Source organism: Parus major, chromosome 18, assembly GCF_001522545.3.
Source record: "Parus major isolate Abel chromosome 18, Parus_major1.1, whole genome shotgun sequence".
Classification (NCBI taxonomy): domain Eukaryota; kingdom Metazoa; phylum Chordata; class Aves; order Passeriformes; family Paridae; genus Parus; species Parus major.
Genome location: NC_031786.1, coordinates 7,065,877 through 7,084,939, shown reverse-complemented (window position 1 = coordinate 7,084,939; position 19,063 = coordinate 7,065,877). Strand labels below are relative to the sequence as shown.

The following is a 19,063-nucleotide window of genomic DNA, read 5'->3' as shown; positions in this document are numbered from 1 at the left end:
GCTGGGGACAGCATGGATGGGTTTTGCAGTGCTGGGGACAGCATGGATGGGTTTTGCAGTGCTGGGTGCTGCCGGCTCCAGCTGGTCTCAGGGCACATGGGAACCTGGCTGGAGGGGGGTCCCTACACCCCAGGCTCCTGGAGATGGTTTTTGTGCTTGCTGCCTTTGGAAAGGGAGGAAATGAGAGCAGGGGTTCAGCCTGGGAGTGATGTCCCACTCCCATCTGGGTATCTCTCATCAGTGGGACAACTCACCAACACTGTCTGGAGGAGTTTGGGAGGTCAAATATTCAAAAGATTCAGGGTGAGGACTTAAAAGACATCAAAGCTTTTCTGTTAAGTCGAGATAAACTTGCCTGGTGCTTTAGCCCAGCTCTCAAACATTGCCTGCTGCCAGCAGGGTTCCTGTTTCCTCCTTGCCATTGGCTTTGGTAGTGTTTTGGCAGCATCATGTGGTCCCTCAGAGGGGAAGTGTCCAGCCCTGGGCTGTGCCAGAGCAGGGATCCCAGCAGAGCCAAGGCTGGGATCACCCACAAAGCACATGAATACAGGGTGGGCAAGGACAGTGCCTTTCTCTCCAGCCCCTCTGCTTCCCCAGAAAATGAGAAGTCAGCACTCAGGGTCCTCCAGCAGCGTGTTGAGAAATCCTCTTGATTACAGTAAAAGCCTCTAAACTGCCCAGTGAGCAGTTCCCATGTCAGCAGCCCTGACAGCAGAGCAGCAGGGAAGGCAAAGGAACAGCTTGGAAACAGCAGAGAGAATTAATACAGCATCACGAGCTAAATTGTTTTGCTCCGGTTTAATTACCGATGGCTCTGGGCTGCAGAGCTGTGACCACGATCCCGACTCCCCGGGGAGCAGGGGGAGTTCTGGGGCTGGACTTCTGGGTCAGGCCAGTTTTGGGGGCTCAGGGAGGAGTTGGGGAGGATCTGTGCTGGTTCTGGTCCAAGCCTGTGTCCAGGCAACACTTGGGCCTCTCTGATGCCACCTCCAAGTCCTGTCCTGATGGTTCTTGGCTGCGAGACTTTTGCTTTCTGGCCTTCTGTGAAATCCCTGGTTGGGCTGGAAACATTAAAGATGACCACTGCTTTTTGGTGGGGGATTAATATTGAGTTCCTTGGGGATTAAGGGCCAGGATATCTTAGAAGAATTGTGTCCCAAGTCCTCTGTGAGCAGAGCACTTGGTCTGAGCTATGAGCAGCACTGCTGCCACAGGGATGTGTAGGGCAGCTGGAGGCTGTGCAGGTTCTCCCCTCTGTGGATACGTGATAATCTGGATTTTCCAGCTGGGAACAGGTTCCCAAGGGGCTGGGAAGGGCGTTGCAGGTTTAAATAGCTGCCACCATGCAGGGCCAGAGGAGCAGAGAAGCTGCTGGAGGCACTCTGAGAGCACAGGGTAAGCTGGGAACTGTTGAAATGTGCCACTGGGTTTCCCTGCCCACGCAGAGCTGCTGGGGTTTGCTTGTAGAAAAACCCCAAGACAGACTTTTGAGGATGTTTTTTATTTCACTTTAACAGAAGCTGGCCTGCACCAAATGTTGCTATAGGCACATGGATGACATTCTTAACTTCACCACAACTGTTACCCATTTTTTTCTGTTGTGTTTCAGCGTGGTTTAAAGTGAGGAGATGCAAAACGTCCTCTGAATAGCCTCTTTCTGATGTGCAAAATCTGGCTTGTAAAATTTAATTTAAAAAAAAAACCCCAAACAACCACCCCCAAAAAGCGCTTTTCACACATGGGAGAGCCCAAAGTGGTTTCTGCAGCACAGAATTTGCCTGCAGCACTTCCCCATCCTGCCCAGCCCGACAGCCCCTGTGGGTGACACCCAGGGGACCTGGCTGCCCCTTCCCTTCTCTGTCACCCACCCCTGCAGCAGGAGGGGGGTGCACCCATGGGTGCTTTCCCTGCCAGGGCTGGTTTGAGTAAGGTGCAAACAAGCAATTTTGGATGACTGCATTAGTTTGAATTACAGGGGATGTATCACGACATGGCACAACACGTCATGACATGGCTCAGCTTCAGCCTGGAGCGTGTTCTCACTCTCTCCCCTCCAGCTGCAATGGGTGACTCTGCAGGTGCTCGATTCTGCAGGTGCACATTTGGTGACTCATAGAAAAGATCGTTAACAGCGCTTTAATGACTCTGCTGCCCTTTTCCCCTCCTGGAGAGGACGAGAGCAGTGGGACCCAGTTCAACAGTGCTGGGAATTCATCTCCAAAGCCTCTGATGCCATCAGACAAGCTGTGTCCAGCCTAGGCTTGAATCTGCCTTTAGTGGCACCCGTGGGATCAGGGCTGTGGCACAGCTGGCCATGGTGATGGTGGAGCAGGGATGGGACAGAGCTGTGCCTGCACTGAGGGCTTCTGCCTGTCCCATCCTGAGCCCAGCACGGGTCCCCCAGCCCCATCCATCCTGCTCTGCAGGGCTTTGGGGATGGGAAAGGTGATGATGGCTTTGAGGACAGGTTGGGTTAGGTGGTTGTCCCCTGTGAGAGCACCAGGGACATGAGGAACGGGCATCTGGCTCCCTGCAGGGCATCCCCAAGGGCCACCTGCAATTCGGTCTTGTCCCCTTGGTACTGGGGTGGGTGCCTCAGTGAGGGACAATGGGACACTGTTCCCTCTCCAGAGGCAGCAGTTGAGGCTCTTCGACCACCCCTGATGGCACCTGACACCCTCCTGGCTCTGGCTGTCCCTTAGCACACGGTGACAGCTTGCCAACGAGCTGGGCCTTAGGGCTGATCCCTCCTGGAGCTAAACCTGCCTGGGAGATGGAGAGGGGGGAGGTGGGTCCTGCATCCCTTCCTCACTGCCCTCAGTCTCCTTTGGGTGACTGCAGTGCCAAGGAGAGGGTGTCCCCTGGGTGCCACCATGTCCCCTCTCCCCAGGGAGCCCTGCAGCCCCTGCCAAGGGGACAGACAGGACTGGCAAGGACAATGTCAGCGTGGAGGAGGGATGCTGCTGCCTGCCTGCTCCTGCCCAGACACCTTGGCTCTCTGCTCTGGGCACGGGGCTGGGATCTCACCACCTAAATCCCGTCCACCACAAGGAGGAAACAGGGACACTTGTGCCTGTTTTTTCTCAGCTGGTGGGCAGGGAGAGAGCTTCAGCCTCTCTCTGCCAAGCCTCACCCAACAACATAAAAATCCATCAGCAGCTGCCTGCCCCAGGCCCCACATCCCCCTCACCCTCCAGCTGAAGGGACAAGGATCAGCCCCTCCGTGTGTCCCCTCCCCAGTGAAACTGTCCCTGCTGTCCTGGGCTTGCTGCTTGAGGAGGGACATCTCTGCTGCCTGGTACCCAATGCCAGCAGGAGCTGCAGGTGCTCAGCACCCATCAGGATGCCCAGGCCACCCCAATTCCCTCTGTGGGGTGTTGGGTTTGGGTCACGGGGGGTTCCACAGCCAGCAGAGTCCCCCTGTGTGCGTCTGCCTTCACCGCTGTCTCTCTCGTCCTAGTTCCCTTACGCTGCTCCACCTCCTCAGGAACCCGTGAAGACCCTCAGGAGCTTAATCAATATCCGCAAGGACACCCTGCGCCTGGTGAAGTGAGTGTCCTGAGCCCTGAGCCGGGGAGGGAGGCTCCTGCTGGGTGCTCTGGGGATGGTGGGCACGGGGCTGCTCTCGCTCCGGCACCTGCGGGTGGAGGGATGAGCCGCCTTCCCCTCCTGGCACAGGCTCTGCCGCAGGATTAAAGGAGCTTAGCGCTGCCTTTGAAGTTCTTTGCTGCTTCTTCCTCCCCCACCTTCCCAAGGCTTTGCTGGAGGGAGGCTGGGGATTGCGGCAGGGCGATTCGGGAGGTTCGGGATTATGGTTGGAATCTGTCTGTGGCGCTTCCCAGCCCGCAGGAGTGACCTTGGACATGCCAGGCACTCTTGTTGTGCCTCAGTGTCCCCAGATGGAGGGCAGCAGCCCCTTTTGGTGCCAAGGGGTTTAGTCCTGGAGCACCCCAAGGTGGACCCTGTGTGCTCCCCAGGTGCTCAGAGGAGGTGAAGACCCCAGGGGAAGAAGTGAGCAAAGCCAAGGTGCACTACAACGTGGAGTTCACCTTCGACACCGACGCCCGCGTGGCCATAACCATCTACTACCAGGCAACCGAGGAGTTTCACAATGGGGTGGCGAGGTGAGGGGTCCCAGCCAGGCCTGTGTCACCCCCCAGCTTGGCCTGTGTCCCCCCAGGCTTGGTGTGTGTCCCTGGCTGGTGGACGTGGAGCCTCGCCCCCTGAGCATCTTTCCTCTTCAGGACAGGGAACAGCTGAGGGTGGTGCTGACATTGGAGGGGGGCTCATTGTTTCCCCAAAGTGCCACCACCGGGTCTTTACCAGCCCCTGCCACCTCCTTCCCTGTCACATCCTGCTCCCTCTTTTTACCCTCAGGTCACAATGGAGACCAGGGAAATAATTCTTCCCCCCAAACCCCTCCAGGTTGGCTGTGGAGTTGTCCCTGTCCCCTCCCATGCTGTGCTGGCTGCCCTGTGTTTACTTTACCCTGTGGATTATTTTAGCCCTTTTTACACCTTCACACCTCAGCCCCAAGAGGCATCTGGGAAGGGAGGAGTGACACACACACCCCCTCCCATTTTCCTGGCATCTCGGTGATCTGGGGAGAGCAGGAGGAGCGTGGGGACAGCCCTGGTGCCCTGACCCTGTCCTCTCCCCACGGGACAGCTACACCCCCAGGGACAACAGCCTGCAGTCGGAGACGGTGCACTACAAGCGGGGGGTGTGCCAGCAGTTCTGTGTGCCCTCCCACACCATCGACCCCTCCGAGTGGAGCGAGGAGGAGGTGGGTGCCCCCAGCCCCGACATCATCCCATGGAGATGGAGGTGGGGTGAAGCCTCAGCGCTGCTCCATCTCACCAAGCCCACCCTGTCTCTCTCCAGCTGGGCTTTGACCTGGACCGCGAGGTTTATCCCATGGTGGTGCAGGCAGTGGTGGATGAAGGAGAGGGTGAGGAGGGGGTTCCTTGCTGGGATGGCCTTTCCCCGTTTGCTGGCATTGTGATGCCAGCTGGGCAGAGCCTCCTGCGTTTCCTCACTGCTGCTGTGGCTCTGCCCGTGCCCCTGCACGTCCCCTGAGCCCTGCGTGTTCCTTTGTGTCTTGCAGAGCACAGTGGGCACTGCCACGTGCTGCTGGCCACCTTTGAGAAGGTAAGTGCCAAGCTGGGGCCATCCTCCCCCTCCTGCCTTCATCACCCACCAGGTACAAGAGCCTGGAGAATCCCTGGGAATCGGATGCTGCTGGGCTGGGGATGTTTTGGGCGGCTCCTCAAATCCTGGGATCATTCCCTCATTTTAAGTATCCACTTCTAAGGCATTTGGGCTCAATTCCCGCTTCCTTCCTCCAACAAGTCTCCAGCTCTGCAATGTGTGTGACCTCCCACAGCTATCTGGTGCTGGGCTGCCAGGAAAAGCCAGAATTCCTGCAGAATGGGCTTGTTGGGAGCAGTGACAGCCACAGGTTGGGTGGGTGCCCTGGCACAGCAGCCCAGGGCTGCCCACCCATGTGCTCCTTCCTCCCCCCAGCACAGTGATGGCACCTTCTGCGTGAAGCCCCTCAAGCAGAAGCAAGTGGTGAGTGTTGGGGTGTCCCTGAGGTACAGATGTCCCTGCACACCCTGCAGGGAAAGCACTGAGGGGTTTTGGGGAGCCCCAAAAGCCCTAAGCCTCTTCCAGCCTTGCCCCTGCCTCCCAGGGAGTGCAATTTTGAGGTTATCGGTGCAAAGGCAACCCCTGGATGTTGGGGAGGAGGAGGGCTGGCCCAAGCAGGGGGCTGGGAGCCACAGGGGCTCTGGGCAAGGTGTCTCTGCTCCTCACCCCTTCCCCGTGGGATTGCAGGTGGATGGCGTGAGCTACCTCCTGCAGGAGATCTACGGCATCGAGAACAAGTACAACACACAGGACTCCAAGGTGTGTGCCTGCATTCCCCTGCCTGCATCCCAGGGGTCTTCCCTCATCCCTTCTTCCCTTCCCCTAGCCCAGCTCTGGCCACCGAAACACGCTCAGGGCAAGAGTTTGCAGCACAGCACAGAGCTGGTGATGGCTGGGGACACTTTGTGTTGGCATCGAAGCTGCTGGAGGCAGAAAACTGAAGGATTGAGCTTTCTCCCCATCCTCTGTGGTCCTTTGAGGGAAGGGTGGTGGCTTAGATGTGGAGCATCAGGCTCAAGGCACGGGATGTGCCTTATGCTCTGCTCTAATAGGTGAAAACTGGGGTGAAAGTTTGGGTTTCTGTTTCCTTCGGCCTCACTTCCCAGCCTTCTGGAGGAGAGGAACGTGGTCCCAGGGGGGGCATTTCAAGAGCAGGCAGCCCATGGACACAGGCAGAACTCTCCCTGGGCACCCACATGGGCTGGGCACCCCCGAGGCCAAGCAGTTCCCTCCTGTCCCTTGGGCAGGTGGCCGAGGATGAGGTGAGCGATAACAGCGCCGAGTGTGTGGTTTGCCTGTCGGACGTCCGGGACACGCTGATCCTGCCCTGCCGCCACCTGTGCCTGTGCAACACCTGCGCCGACACCCTGCGCTACCAGGCCAACAACTGCCCCATCTGCAGGCTGCGTAAGGCCCGGGGGCAGCTTGGGTGGGCTGGGCAGCATCTCTGGGAACGGGCTGGCATCTCTGGGAACGGGCTGGCATCTCTGGGAACGGGCTGGCATCTCTGGGAATGGGCTGGCATCTCTGGGAACGGGCTGGCATCTCTGGGAATGGGCTGGCATCTCCCACCCTTGAGCTCTGCAGTCCCTCTAGTCCCACTGGGGATGCCCCTCTTGAGAAACGGTGTCATTTTATGATAGGTCTCCTTTCAATGTCTGGTTTTCACCCCTCCCTTTCTTCCCTGCTGCCGCAGCTTTCCGAGCCTTGCTTCAAATCCGAGCCATGAGGAAGAAGCTGGGCCCGCTGTCGCCCACCAGCTTCAACCCCATCATCGCCTCGCAGACCTCCGACTCCGAGGAGCACTCGGTCAGTGCCTGCCTGAGGGTGGGACCCCAGCCTCTTCCACCAGGATGGGGATGTTTGGGGATCTGTGTGTCTCTGAAGAACAGGGTTTATTTACTTATTACAAATTCATCTTGCAAAAAAATGCAGGGTTGATGTTACAGGAAAAAAAAAAGAATAAAGGTTTTTGGCAGGGTGTCCATTCCCTAGGTTTGAGCTTCTTCCTGGGGCATTTTGATCCCACTGGGAGTGAGGGGATCAGCAAAATGGCCTAGGGAGGATCCTCAGCCCATCTTCCCCCCTCCCCAGTCCTCGGAGAACATCCCCCCGGGTTACGAGGTGGTGTCACTGCTGGAGGCTCTCAATGGGCCGCTGACGCCGTCGCCGGCCGCGCTGCCCCTGCGAGCGCTGGGGGATCCCCCGGGCGTGGGGACCCTGCCCTCGTACGGCAGCGATGGCCCCCTGCCCCCCCTGAGGGCCCTGTCACCCCTGGAGCGCCTGCCTGACTGCGGCCCCCCGGGGCTCAAGCTGAAGAAGAGCATCTCCAAGTGAGTAGTGGGAGCCTGGGGCACGCTGGGGCCCTGGGGGCTGTGGGCAGGGGTGGAACTCTCTGCTTTGCTCCTTTGGCCAGGTCCATCTCGCAGAACTCCTCCATCCTGCCCGAAGAGGAGGATGAGAAGTCGTGCACCGAGTCAGAGCTGAGGGTATCCAGGAGGAGATCCCCAGCCCGGCATGAGGAGGTGAGCAGCGAGGGGACAGCACGTTTGGGCGAGGCTTGGGACCAGAGAGGCTGCCTGGGGTTGCCCCTCCTGGCTCTTCCTCCATCTATAAGGATGCCTGGAAGAGATGGGCCATCCATGCTGAGTATCCCCCATCCCATCCTTCCCATGGGTTCCTGTTCCAGGAATGTGGTGCGACACCAGAGAGTGAAAATATCACCCTGTCATCATCAGGAGCCATTGACCAGTCCTCGTGCACTGGGACACCCCTCTCCTCCACCATCTCGTCCCCAGAAGGTACAGCATGGAGGGGTTCATAGGTGCTGGCAAGGCAGGAGAGTGGCATCGTGATCTCAGGACTGTCACACTGTGGGGGGATGCAAAGAGGGGTGGCATGGCCCCTTCTTACCCTGCCATGGACATTGGATGGAGCCCCAGGGCGTCCCTCTGCTTTGTCACCTGTAGATGGAGATCATGGGGATGATGCCTGCTTTGTCACCTTGTAGACCCAGAAACTGGTGGCTGTGAGCCCTGGGGACCTGCTGCCGGTAGCTTTGCACCCATCACGTCTCTGTGGCACGCAGCCAGTCCTCCCTCTGCACCCCACACCTCCGCATTAGCCCCCTTCCATTAGTGGGTGCTGTGCTGTGACTCCCACCAGCGGCTGGGGGGGTCCAGCGGCCCCCTCAGCCCCTGCTCTCCCCCAGAGCCCGTGAGCAGCAGCCTGGCTCAGTCCGTCATGTCCATGGCCTCCTCCCAGAGCCAGCACTCCCAGCTCAGCACCGACACCGTGTCCTCCATGTCTGGCTCCTACATCGCCCCTGGCACAGAGGAGGAGGAGGAAGAGGAGGAGGAGGAGGAGGAGGACGTGCTCCCCTCACCTGCGGCCGCAAGTGGCACAGCCTCTGATGGAGAGGTAGGGACTGGGGGTTGTTGGTGGAGCCCAGGGTGGAGAGCTCTCCCATGGGATGTAGCTCCTCCTCCAAAACCACTGGCACCAGCCTTTTTTTGCTTTTGTTCCATCTTTCCCACCTTCCTCCTACAGTCAACACCTGTGGAGTCCCCAGATGTAAATTTTGTCAGCATCTCTGCCGAGGAGCGTGATGCCGAGGTAACCATCACCATCCCACGAGGAGCTGGGAGCTGTGGTGTCACCTGGCACCATGGGGGGATCCCAGTTGTGCCCATGGAGGGGGAAGCTGTGCAGCTGGCACCACATTCCACCAGGGCTGAGCTGGGGAAGGGGCTGCCCTGGGGATGGATGGGGCACTGGGGCTGTGCCCCACTGATTCTCCTGCTCCGTGGAATCCCCAGGGCCAGGGATGTGCCCCCGAAGGGACCTGGGAACAGCCCCTGGCACAGCCCTGGGCTAACACACACTGCCTCTTGCCTGTGCCACAGGGCAACGATGTGCTGGAGGACGAGGACGCCTCTCCCACACAGGAAGATGGTAAAAGGCCCTGGGCCCTTGTTGTCCCCTCGCTGTCACCGTGAGTGGGGGGTGCTGTGCTGTCCCCAGCTCTCCTGCTGCCATCAGGGACAGCCCTGGGGGCTCTGTGGGAGCCAAACCTCTGTCACAGCAGGGACACCCATGGGGGGCTGAGCACCAGTGGGTGGGGGGAGCCAGCTGGCCACAGGGACCCCAGAGAGTTCAGTGTGGGACATGGAGCAGGTGATGTGTGCAGGATCCAATGGTCTTTTCCAACGAGCCAAATGGGAAAGAGGTTTCTCTCTTTGAGCTTTTTCCCTTGCCAAGGTCTTTTCTCAAATCTCTGGAACTCTCCCCTGTAGAAATCAGTGTCTGGGTTGATTCCCATAGGAAGGGGCTGCAGAGCTGTTCCCCCTGGGATGCTTTCCTCACTTTCTTTGGCCTGTCCTCAATGTGCTTTCACAAGTCAACACAGACACATCGAGGGCTCCTCTTGCCTCCTCCCCTGAGCTCAGCCAGCCAAGGAAAGAGGTGGTCACCTCCATGCCACCAGCCACCAACTGCCCTAGATTGTTTTTGGGCAACAGGGAGGCCCACAGTGTGCCCTCTCCCACATTTCCAAGTCTCTTTTCAGCAAAAATACAACAGAACTATTTCCCCATCCAACCCAGATGCTCAGTCAAGCTGGAAAGCAGGAACACCCATGGAACACCCATCTCCAAATCATGGCCTCTGACCTGCAGAGAGCCTCATGCTGATGGGGAGACTCAGGTGTAACAAATAGGAACAACCAGGGGCTGTGGTGGACACCCACGGGCATCCCAACAGCTCTGGGAGCAGGATGGCGTTTCTCCTTAGGACACAGTCCTGCGCCTGTTCTCAGCAGGCACATTTGGGAACATCCCTCCTGAGGTTTAGTCACCTGCATCTGATGGATGCAGGTAAGAACCTGGAGGCTGATCTGTTGTAGAAGCGATGCTAAGAAGCAGAGTGACCCCCCTCATCCCCAAAAGCCTCCATCCCCCCCTGCAAAAGCTTGGCTACGGCTTCTTTTGCCCCACGCATCCAGCTACTGCCTCTTCCCGGCATCCACGCAGCTCTCACTGCACCGCTGGTGCTGGAGAGGCTCCTGCAGGAGGTGATGGGTGTCACCCCAGCCTGGCTGTGCCAGAGGGAAGGTTTGGCTGAACCTGTTGGTTGGCAGGTTGGTGCGCGTGCCCGCGGCCGCATCGTCGCTGTTCCGCTGCCCTCCGATGCGGCCGCTGCGAGGGAAGGAGCAGCTTGGGCCGTGCCCAGGCGTTATTGTCCACTCTTCACCCGCTCCCACACAGATGCATCGTTTCTATGTCATTTTTTGTTTTGAAAGAGGCTGGGGAGGGGAGAGGAAAAGCCCCAGAAATCCCACCCCCCAGTGCTAAAAAGGCGACATCGAGCCCCAGCCCGGCCGAGTTAACTGCCTTAACTCCCTTCCAGGCCCGAGGACAGGCGCTTTCCTCGGTCTGAGGTGTGACAATAACAATGACATGGGCATCGCACACGTGAAAGCGCTGGACAATAAACTGTGCTCTGAGGCCTGCTTACCTGGTGAGTGGCCGTCTGCTGAACATGAACTTGGGGTGGGGGGGACAGTTCCACTCTTCCCTGCATCCCCCCAGCCCTTTGCATCCATCCCTCCTCTCCCATCACCATCATTCCCACCATCCTGGCCAGGTTGTCCTCACTGCACCCCTCCACCTGTCCCTGTGTGGGGCTGAGCACCAGAACACGTCACCATCCGTAGGTCAGGGTGGCCTGTCCAGACTGGGACATCCCCAGGCAGCTTTGCTGGCATTCTCTGTCCCTTGGCCAGGGGCTGCTGGCACTGCAGGAGGCACCAGACCTCCCTAGGATGGTGGTTGTGTGGTACTGCTGTAGCCTGGTACAGGCTTGTGGTGGGCACAGCAATATTTTGAGTTGGGATGTGATCCACAGGCAGTCCAGCTGTACAGCAGGAGCTGCCTGTCCTGTCCTCCTCTTCCTCCAAGGCCAGGGAGATGGGGTGTGTCCATCAGGTCACCTTTCTACAGAGCCCCAGCATTCATCTGTCCCATTTCTTCATGCTTTTTCCCCCACCCTCCTTCCATTTCTGTTTCCTCCCAGCCTCTCTCCATCCCCCTTTTTTTCTTCCTTCCCCCCAGGCTCCTCCGTCTGCGTGAAAGTTCATGTTCGCTCTGTGCCAACACGGTTTTCTCCACCCACGCTTGTGCCCCTTCCCTGCCCAGAGTTGCCCAAAGGTGACAAATGTATTGAACACCCCTGGCCCCTGTGTGGAAGGGGGCAGTGGGCTGGGGACCCTGCCCAGACCTGCAGGCTCTCCTCAGCCTGTGCGTGGGGAAACGAGCCAAAAAGCCAAGACAACACCCTCTGAGGGGTCTCCCTCAATACATTTGTGGACAAGCTGAAAGCAACTCTGCCCCTGCCTTGCCCCTTCAGCTGACTTTGTGGCAGGTCCCAGACCTGCAGCAGGTACTGGAGAGCCAAGAGAGTGGGTGAAACCCACTGGAGGGAGGCAAAATCCTTTCTTCTCCCCTTCTCCTTTGGGAAAGCCTCCTCTCCTGCTGCCTTGCCTGTTCCTGCTGGTTTCTGTGCTGGAGAAACACGGCTGAGGCTCTTGGGGAGGAACAGGCGCCTGCCACAAAAGCCCTGTGTCCCCCCCATCACCCTCTGTCAGCAGCTGGCTGAGTCCTGCTGGCCTGGAGGGAATGGGGAGGGAGCTGGGGGTGTCCCAGCAGCACCTCTGCTTTGCTGGAGGGCCTGGCAAAGCATCCCTTGGCTGTGGCAGTGGCCAAAGCCATCCTTGACTGCATCCCTCTTGGTTGTGCTGGGGGGAGGATGTGGAAGGGAGAGCTTTGCAGCCCAGATGGCTCTGGCACAGGGTCAAATTCTTGCTCTGCTATGAGGAGGGCACTGGCCTTGTCCCCTGCCTGGGCTGGGGTGCAGGAGCTGGTCCCTGGGCTGGGCCCAGCCAAGGATGCCCTCTCCATCCTTTGGCCACCACACCTGTCCCTGTGTCCGGCAGCTGTGGCCCTCGGCACGAGCTGTGCTGCATGAGAGGGGTGAGCCAGCCTCGGCATTTGTGGGGAAAAGCAGAGGGCTGCCCCCTGTGCTGGGACCAGGGGCAGAGGAGGTGCAGGGTGGGGGCTTTGGGGGCTGTCCATGGTCCCCTGGGAATGGCAGACACGATGTTCTCCACCCCTTTTCACTCACTGTAGGATACAAGGCATTTTTCCCACATGATAACAGATAGCGATCATTGATTTCTGACTTTCCTTTCTGAGTTGTTGCACCAGTTTTTGTAGATCAGGATGTTCCAGCAGGTTTTAACTGGGGTAATGTCCATTCCAGTAGGGGTTGGAGACGAAGTGTCATGTAACACATCTAACATAACACTTTGGTGCAGTTTCAGTAGGGAGCAGCTGAAGTGACACCCTGCTCTATAGGTGAAATCACAAATGCATTGATTCAAAGCTGTGTCTTTGTGTCATCCACTGTTAAATTGTCACATGGGGTCCTTAGACACACACACCCTTATCCTGTGGGTACTGGGATGGATTCAGGGTCATGGTCAGGAGACATTTCAAAATGATAGCCACAGTTCTGTGTCCAAACACACAAGTTAGGCTATCAAAATATTACTTTTACATATAAACCCCTGCCATTCTCTCACCACACAACCACCTACATCAGTGGTTTGCCATGCATGTGTATGATGGTTCTTAAAAGCCCATGCTCAGTGCTCCAACAGATCTAATCCTGTTCCTACCACAGGGATTTGGTTCTTGCTATGTACAGAAGCACTGTGTATTGCCAAGACAAATGCTGTGACCTTGCTAGTGATGGGGACATAAGAAAATTCGATTAAAGACTGCCAGGATTGAAACACCCTTTCAAATTTCAATGAATAAAAGTCCCTTTTCCCATTCAGTGATTATCCCAGCACTGGCAGAGTGTAACCACAACCAAGTTGGAATACAGCTGAGTGTGGAAGACACTGCTTTGGGTAATTCCCAGACCATCAGCCAGTTGGTCATTAGCATTTGGGTATTTTTGGTGTTTGAAGCTGACTACTGTGCATTCCCAAGAGCAGATAAGGAAGACCTTAAGGGCTGATCTGTAGTGTTGAAATTATTAATGGTTGCACTTGATTGATCAGTTAGAGTTGGAAAATTGATATTATTCAATATTCCAGTTCCCAATATATCAGTTAGATGTGTGAGATAAAAGCCAGGAAAACCACCCAGTAGAGGAGGTAACAGTAAAAGATGAATGTTATGGTCTGATAGCAGAAACATTGGTCTGAATCTCTTTAAGGACTAGGATTAAACAATATTTGTTGTTGTTCAACCAATTTGACCTTGAAATGTTACATAGGTTTTATATATATAATTTAATAATTATATTAATTATAGTAATTATAATAATAACTTATTTTTATATATTTATATATTTTTATATATGTACATACATGTACATATACATATATATACATAAACGCACACATACACAAACACATATATATTTTTATATATATATATATGAAATGTATAGGTTTTGGAGAAGTTTTTGGAGCAGTTGTGGAGGTTATGATGGGCACCCTTAAATCCTCTATGGTCCAGTCAGCTTCTGTATCATAAGGAGCTAAGATCAGTATTGTGTCTTTAAATTTACAATCCTTTGGGCTCATGGAAAGACAGAGTGGGGGTGTTCCATATTTTGTGATTTTGTTTTGGCTGTATCATTGATAAAACTTCCCAGAGCCTGTACCCAGTTCATGACAACCCCATTCACTGGTTGTAGGGAAGGCAGTAGCATCCTGGCCCTTGAGACCTGTGCTGTTCAAGAGTCAACATCTAGGACAGTCTCCAAGCTGGTGACATTTGATAATGATGGTTTTGTCTTCTCTGTAATAGACGAAGGCGAGGGACGTGGTTCCTCAAAGTTTCCTTTGAAATCTCTGCAGATTTCAATCTGTTGGGAAAGAGCACTGGGAGGAGGCGAAAGTCCCCATCCCAGGGATTTTAAGACACGAGGTTTAACTAAACCTATAGATCCGTGTCCTTGTGTGGATCCTGCAGACCAAGGGTTGCAGGGGCTGTCTCCAGGGTTCAGAGCATCCTCTGGCCACAGCCTCTGCCAAGGGAAGGGTGGCAAAAACAGCTTTGGAAAGAGAAACTGGGGAAAAGCATCTCCCAGAAAGGCTGGCACTGAGGTGGGGGGCTGCAAGGCTGTTGTAGAAAACCTGAAATCCCCTTGCTGGTTTAAAGCCAGAGATGCTCTGAGCTGTGAGCAGTGGGCTGGGCGAGCTGGTTGGGTTTCACCAGGATGGGATTTGGGAGCTGCTCTGCCCAGGGCAGATCTGCCAGCTGCTGACAGCAGGGGAGACCCCTCCAGCAGCACAAGGGGTGGGAGGTGGGTGGGCACAGGGCTGACACCCTGCTCCAGAGCCAGACCATGTCCTGCTGCCCCAGCCCTGCTCCTCGGCAGCCTCACCAGGGTGCACTGAGCAGAGCTGGGTGTCTGCTCTGGAGCACTGCAGTGACTTAGGCAATATCAAGCTCTTAATGGGATTTCCGTGTGCATGTACGTGTGGTCCTGTTTAATTATCCATTCCCTCCGGGATCTGCAGACTTAACATGCCTCGCTCTCCAGCCTGAGCTCGCCATGAAAAGCCAGTGGAAATGGCAGCTGTCACCTCCCATAAATCAGCAGGCAGCAGGATTTTGTTGCTCTCCCTCTGAGAAAGCCTCAGCCCTGGGCCTTGGCATGCCTCACACAGTCCCTCTGCCTCAGAGCTCCCCTGGCCACAGGGCTTAACCTCTCTGGAGGGCGCAGCCAAGCTGCCCTAAGCGTGCACCCCCTTCCTAAGGGCACCACGCAGCCTCTGATGGCTTTGGTGGTGGGACACAAGCCAGGGGCCGAGCTCTGCCATCACCCAGTCCCAGCTGAAGGCTGCAGCCGGAGAGGAGGCATGCGGGCACCCAGCTACACCCCAAGCACATCCACCCCTCGGTTCCCCTTGGCACCAAACCCCGGGTGGCTCCACGCATGGGGACCCCTCCCTCCGTGCCCGGCACAGCTCCCGGACCCCCTGGCAGGCGGTGAGCCCCCCCAGACCCGCCTGTCACCTCGTGTGTGCATGTCCCCGTGTCCCCGAGCCGCCGCCGCTCCTGCCTTCACCGTGTGCCTTCTGGTCTCTCCCGCCTCGCAGCCGCCGTGCCGGACTCCTGCCCCATTAACATTGAGGAATAGGTGAGACCCCGAGACCCCCAGAGCTGCGCCCGCCTCGTGCCGTCCCCCGGGGGGTTGGAGCTGGGTTGTCACCCGTTGCTGGTGGCCCCGTCAGTGCCCAGGTGACATCCCTTGGGCACCTGCATGTGGCCTCTGGTTGGGCAGAGGGGGCACAGGCAGCCCCCTTCATTTGGGTTATTTAAACCCAGCGGTGGTCGCGCTGTGCTTCCCGTTTGGCCCTCAGCGTTCCTGAGGAACTGGGGGTTTAAGAGGCTCCCCTGGCCTGGAGAGGTGAGTTCAGGCACCCCCCAGCCCTCACTGCACCCAAAACCCAACGGGGGGCTGGGGAGGTGGGCGTTACTTTGGGAGAATAAATCGTATCCCCCATGAATAAACCAGCCGAGTGCACCAGTGGGCTTTGGGAGCCCCTAACCCCATTTTCTCCCCCCAGGCCCAGAGGCAGCCAACAACAACGTGGGGCTGCAGCAGACCTGGCCCCGCTGCCCCCCCGGCTCCCGGGACCCGGAGCAGGCACCGTGGGCCCTGCCCGTGTGAGGGCTCAGCCTCGGTGGGGGCACAGACCCCCCTGCCCACCCAGAGGGTGTCTGGGCACCGTGGGCATCGCCACCTCCACCCCTCGGCTGTACCAGGACTGATTTTCAAAAGAAAAGACGGTAACCTCGACTTTTCTGTGGGGGCTGAAAGCCATGTCACTTTGGAGCCCCCCATTAGCACCTTCCCATTCCCCAGCCCTAACGGGGACGGGCTGGGGTCCCCTCCTGCCCCCCCGGTCACCTTACACCCCCAGGCTCCTCTCCTCCAATGTGTGGAGCAGATGGGACAGGGTCACCTCACTGAGGGGGTTCTGGGATGTGGGTGGGTGGGGACAGTGGGAGGATGATGTTCAGGGGTGTGGGTTCAAGGGTGAGTGTTGGGGTTGGAATCCTTGGTGCATGAGCTGGTGACTCTCATGGGGGGCCGGCCCCCCCCAGGTTTGCTGGCTCGTGCCCCTGCCCTGCCGTGTGCTGTCCCCATGCCATGGGATGTCCCCATTGATGCACTGGCAGTAGTGGTGCCCTCATAGCTCCCCCTCCTCCTGCTCTCCCTCTGAGCAGCACCTGGGCTCCTGGGCCTGGCCCTGAGGTTGCTTTTCCCCAGGGCATGCAGTAGGGTGGCAGGGGTGGGCAGGAGCCCTGGTACCACCCCCCAGCCCTGCCAGCCTGCTCCTGGGGCATTGATAATTTATCCTCTCTGTCTTCCGCCCTGCTGTGAGCTCAGGGCTCTGGAACAAGTGCCAAAAGTGTCACCCCCATCCCACCCGTCCTGCCCTCCCATAACACTTTGTAGCAAGGGGTGGATGAGGGTGTGGAGCCCATCCCTCTGACCAGCACTGGGCTGGCAGTGTAAGTGGATTTTGCTCCAAGGGCAGATACACAGGGATAGTAAAGGAAGAGGGATAAAGCCACAGACCCTGGGGGCCTGGTGGGGCCACTGGCAGAGGCCACGCTCTACTCCAGAGAGCATCAGGACAGTCAGAAATCGCTTGGAAATCACATCAGACCCTGCATCCCAATCTATTGAGCTCTGGAGCTGTTTGGGGCAGCCCAGGGTGGGAAGCTGAGCCTTCCTTTTCGCCACCTGTTTTTGTCACATGGCTGTGGCAGCAAAGCCTCCTCTTTGCAAAGCCACCTTAGAACAGAGGTGTTCATGCACTGAAAGCAGTGTCCCTGGAGGGGTATTTGTGAGAAGCAGGTTCCCAGTGCCATCCCCATGGCAGAGCATGGGCTGTGCTGGGGATGGCTGTGGCTCCTAAAGAGGGATGAAGCCCTTTTTGGGGCTGGGGGGTATTTTCTCTGCCTGGCTCTCAGCCAGGGCCACGGTAGCTGCTTGTTCTGCGGCCCCAGTGCGGGTCCTGCCAGAGGTGGGTTTGGAGGCAGCCGTCCCTCTCTCCTCTGGGCTGGCTGTCTCCTCTGTGCTCAACAGCTCCCAAATTCCTCCCTGGGAACCCAGGGCTGGCTGCTTGATCTCCAAAATGCCATCCTGTGGCATGTGAGGTGGGAGCTGCAAACAGCAGGGAGGGATGAAGTGGTGGGGACAAGTCTTGTGCCCCATTTGGGGATGCACTGGGTGTCCCAGCCCCAGGGAGCCACAGCACCTCACAGGGAGAGCTTTGGAGGTTCACCATCGTGCTAAGCTAAGAAAATCATGGCAGCCATCTCTTCCCTAAGTCTCCAGCAAGGGCAGGGGAGAGAAAATTGGGCTGATGCTCCAGGGGCATCTCATCTACCACAGCCCAGCCTTCCTCATGGTTTTGAAGGGGACAAAGACAGCTGGCCTGGCACCCTGGCACAGGGCGCAACGGTGCTTGTGGCTGCCAGCAGAACGAGGAGGACTTAGGAGTGACCCTGAGGGTTTCCTGGCTTCTCTGAGCGGTGTCCCCAAGGCTGCAGGAGCAGCCAGACAAGCTCACGAGGCGGACGCAGACCCGGGGTGGCTGTGGGTGAGCGCTACCCCTCGCTCAGAGCGACCGTGGCCGCGATGGAGAGGAGCCCAGAGGATGCTGTGGCTGAGCAGCGCTGCTGCCTGGCTGTGAGCAAAGAATCCATCCTCTGGGTGGCACAGGAGAGACGGGATTTGGGCATGAGTGACACCAGTGCCGTCCTTGGCCACCCAGAAGGGATAAGGGGCAGGCAGGAGCTGCCAGCACAGCGTGGGGTGAAAGGTGACAGCCCCTTGTGTCCCTCTTGTTCCAGTGACCCACGTGTCAGGGATTTAAGGAAGGAAACCAGATTGCTGCTTATGATTTTGCTTTGAGCATGTTTTGGATTTTAAGAGTATGTTTAATAAAGGGTATCTTATGTCGACAAAGTGTCCAGAGTCATTTTGTGGTTGCAGGGTGAGGGCAGTCAGGGTCTGGGGGGCTTGGTGTGTAAAAACCCTTTTTGGCTGGGAAGACCCACTTACCTGTCACCCAGGTACCTTCTCCAAAACAGCCCAGCTGATTCAGATGTCCTAAAACACTTTCAAACTGCATTCCCGACTATCCTAATTCCTGCCAGGGTGGAGAAAGGGCAAATGCAAACTAAAGCTCTGCAGGAAGAGTCTGACTTGGGGTAGAGGCATCTTCCTGGTGTGTGGTGTGGGTGGCCCCTGTCAGTGCTGGGATGGATGAGGACACCCAGAGGGGGAACTTTTCCTGGGGGAGAAGAGGAGCAACAAAGAGCTGCGAGCTCATGCAAGAGAAATCCCTCCAGGGGTGGGGAAGAAAATGTGTGCTGGGAGCTGAAGTCTTGAAGGTGAGGAGGGCTGTAAGGGGGATTATAATTTGGGTTTAGTAGAAGGGGCTGATGATAGTGGGAGGAAGCAACTTGCAGCTAAATTAGAGTCAAAATCAGAATCAATCAGATTGGAAAAGGCCTCTGAGATCATTGTGTCCAGCACATGACTGAACAAGCTGGAGGGGATGGATTGCAGATGGTCAGATCCTTCAAAGGGATCCCCCCCGGCCTCTGCTAAAGCTCTTGGAACAGCAGTTAGGGGACAGAGATTTCTTAGAGAAGCCTGTGGATGCAGTTTTTTTTAATTACAGGCAGACTCCATCCTTTATGTTTGGAATCTGCCAGCCTCACTTCAGCTTTGCCCTCATCGCTGTGGGTGCATCAGGAGCAAGAAATAGGATGGGGGCATAGGTAGGAGGAAAAGGGCTGGGGTT

The 19,063-nt window shown here is 57.0% G+C and overlaps 1 protein-coding gene across 6 annotated transcripts in view; it reads left to right on the top strand.

Annotated features, from left to right (window-relative positions):
• RNF157 (ring finger protein 157) overlaps nt 1-18,215 on the top strand; it is a 24,148-nt gene extending 5,933 nt beyond the window's left edge. Inside the window, exons 3-21 of one of the 6 annotated variants that reach the window (XM_015646073.1) lie at nt 3,461-3,549; nt 3,978-4,124; nt 4,669-4,786; nt 4,885-4,951; nt 5,108-5,151; nt 5,527-5,574; nt 5,839-5,910; nt 6,399-6,558; nt 6,848-6,960; nt 7,246-7,484; nt 7,568-7,676; nt 7,841-7,952; nt 8,363-8,571; nt 8,701-8,766; nt 9,057-9,105; nt 10,558-10,668; nt 11,262-11,357; nt 15,332-15,372; nt 15,803-15,890. In XM_015646073.1, coding sequence (XP_015501559.1) covers nt 3,461-3,549; nt 3,978-4,124; nt 4,669-4,786; nt 4,885-4,951; nt 5,108-5,151; nt 5,527-5,574; nt 5,839-5,910; nt 6,399-6,558; nt 6,848-6,960; nt 7,246-7,484; nt 7,568-7,676; nt 7,841-7,952; nt 8,363-8,571; nt 8,701-8,766; nt 9,057-9,105; nt 10,558-10,668; nt 11,262-11,357; nt 15,332-15,372 — 1,890 coding nt within the window. In that variant the 3' untranslated portion in view covers nt 15,803-15,890. Of the gene's footprint in view, nt 1-3,460; nt 3,550-3,977; nt 4,125-4,668; nt 4,787-4,884; nt 4,952-5,107; nt 5,152-5,526; nt 5,575-5,838; nt 5,911-6,398; nt 6,559-6,847; nt 6,961-7,245; nt 7,485-7,567; nt 7,677-7,840; nt 7,953-8,362; nt 8,572-8,700; nt 8,767-9,056; nt 9,106-10,557; nt 10,669-11,261; nt 13,536-15,331; nt 15,373-15,802 lie in introns of those variants that run through there. The other 5 variants (XM_015646075.1, XM_015646074.2, XM_033518704.1 and 2 more) reach the window with 5 other exon arrangements.
• The last annotated feature ends 848 nt before the right edge of the window (nt 18,216-19,063 follow it).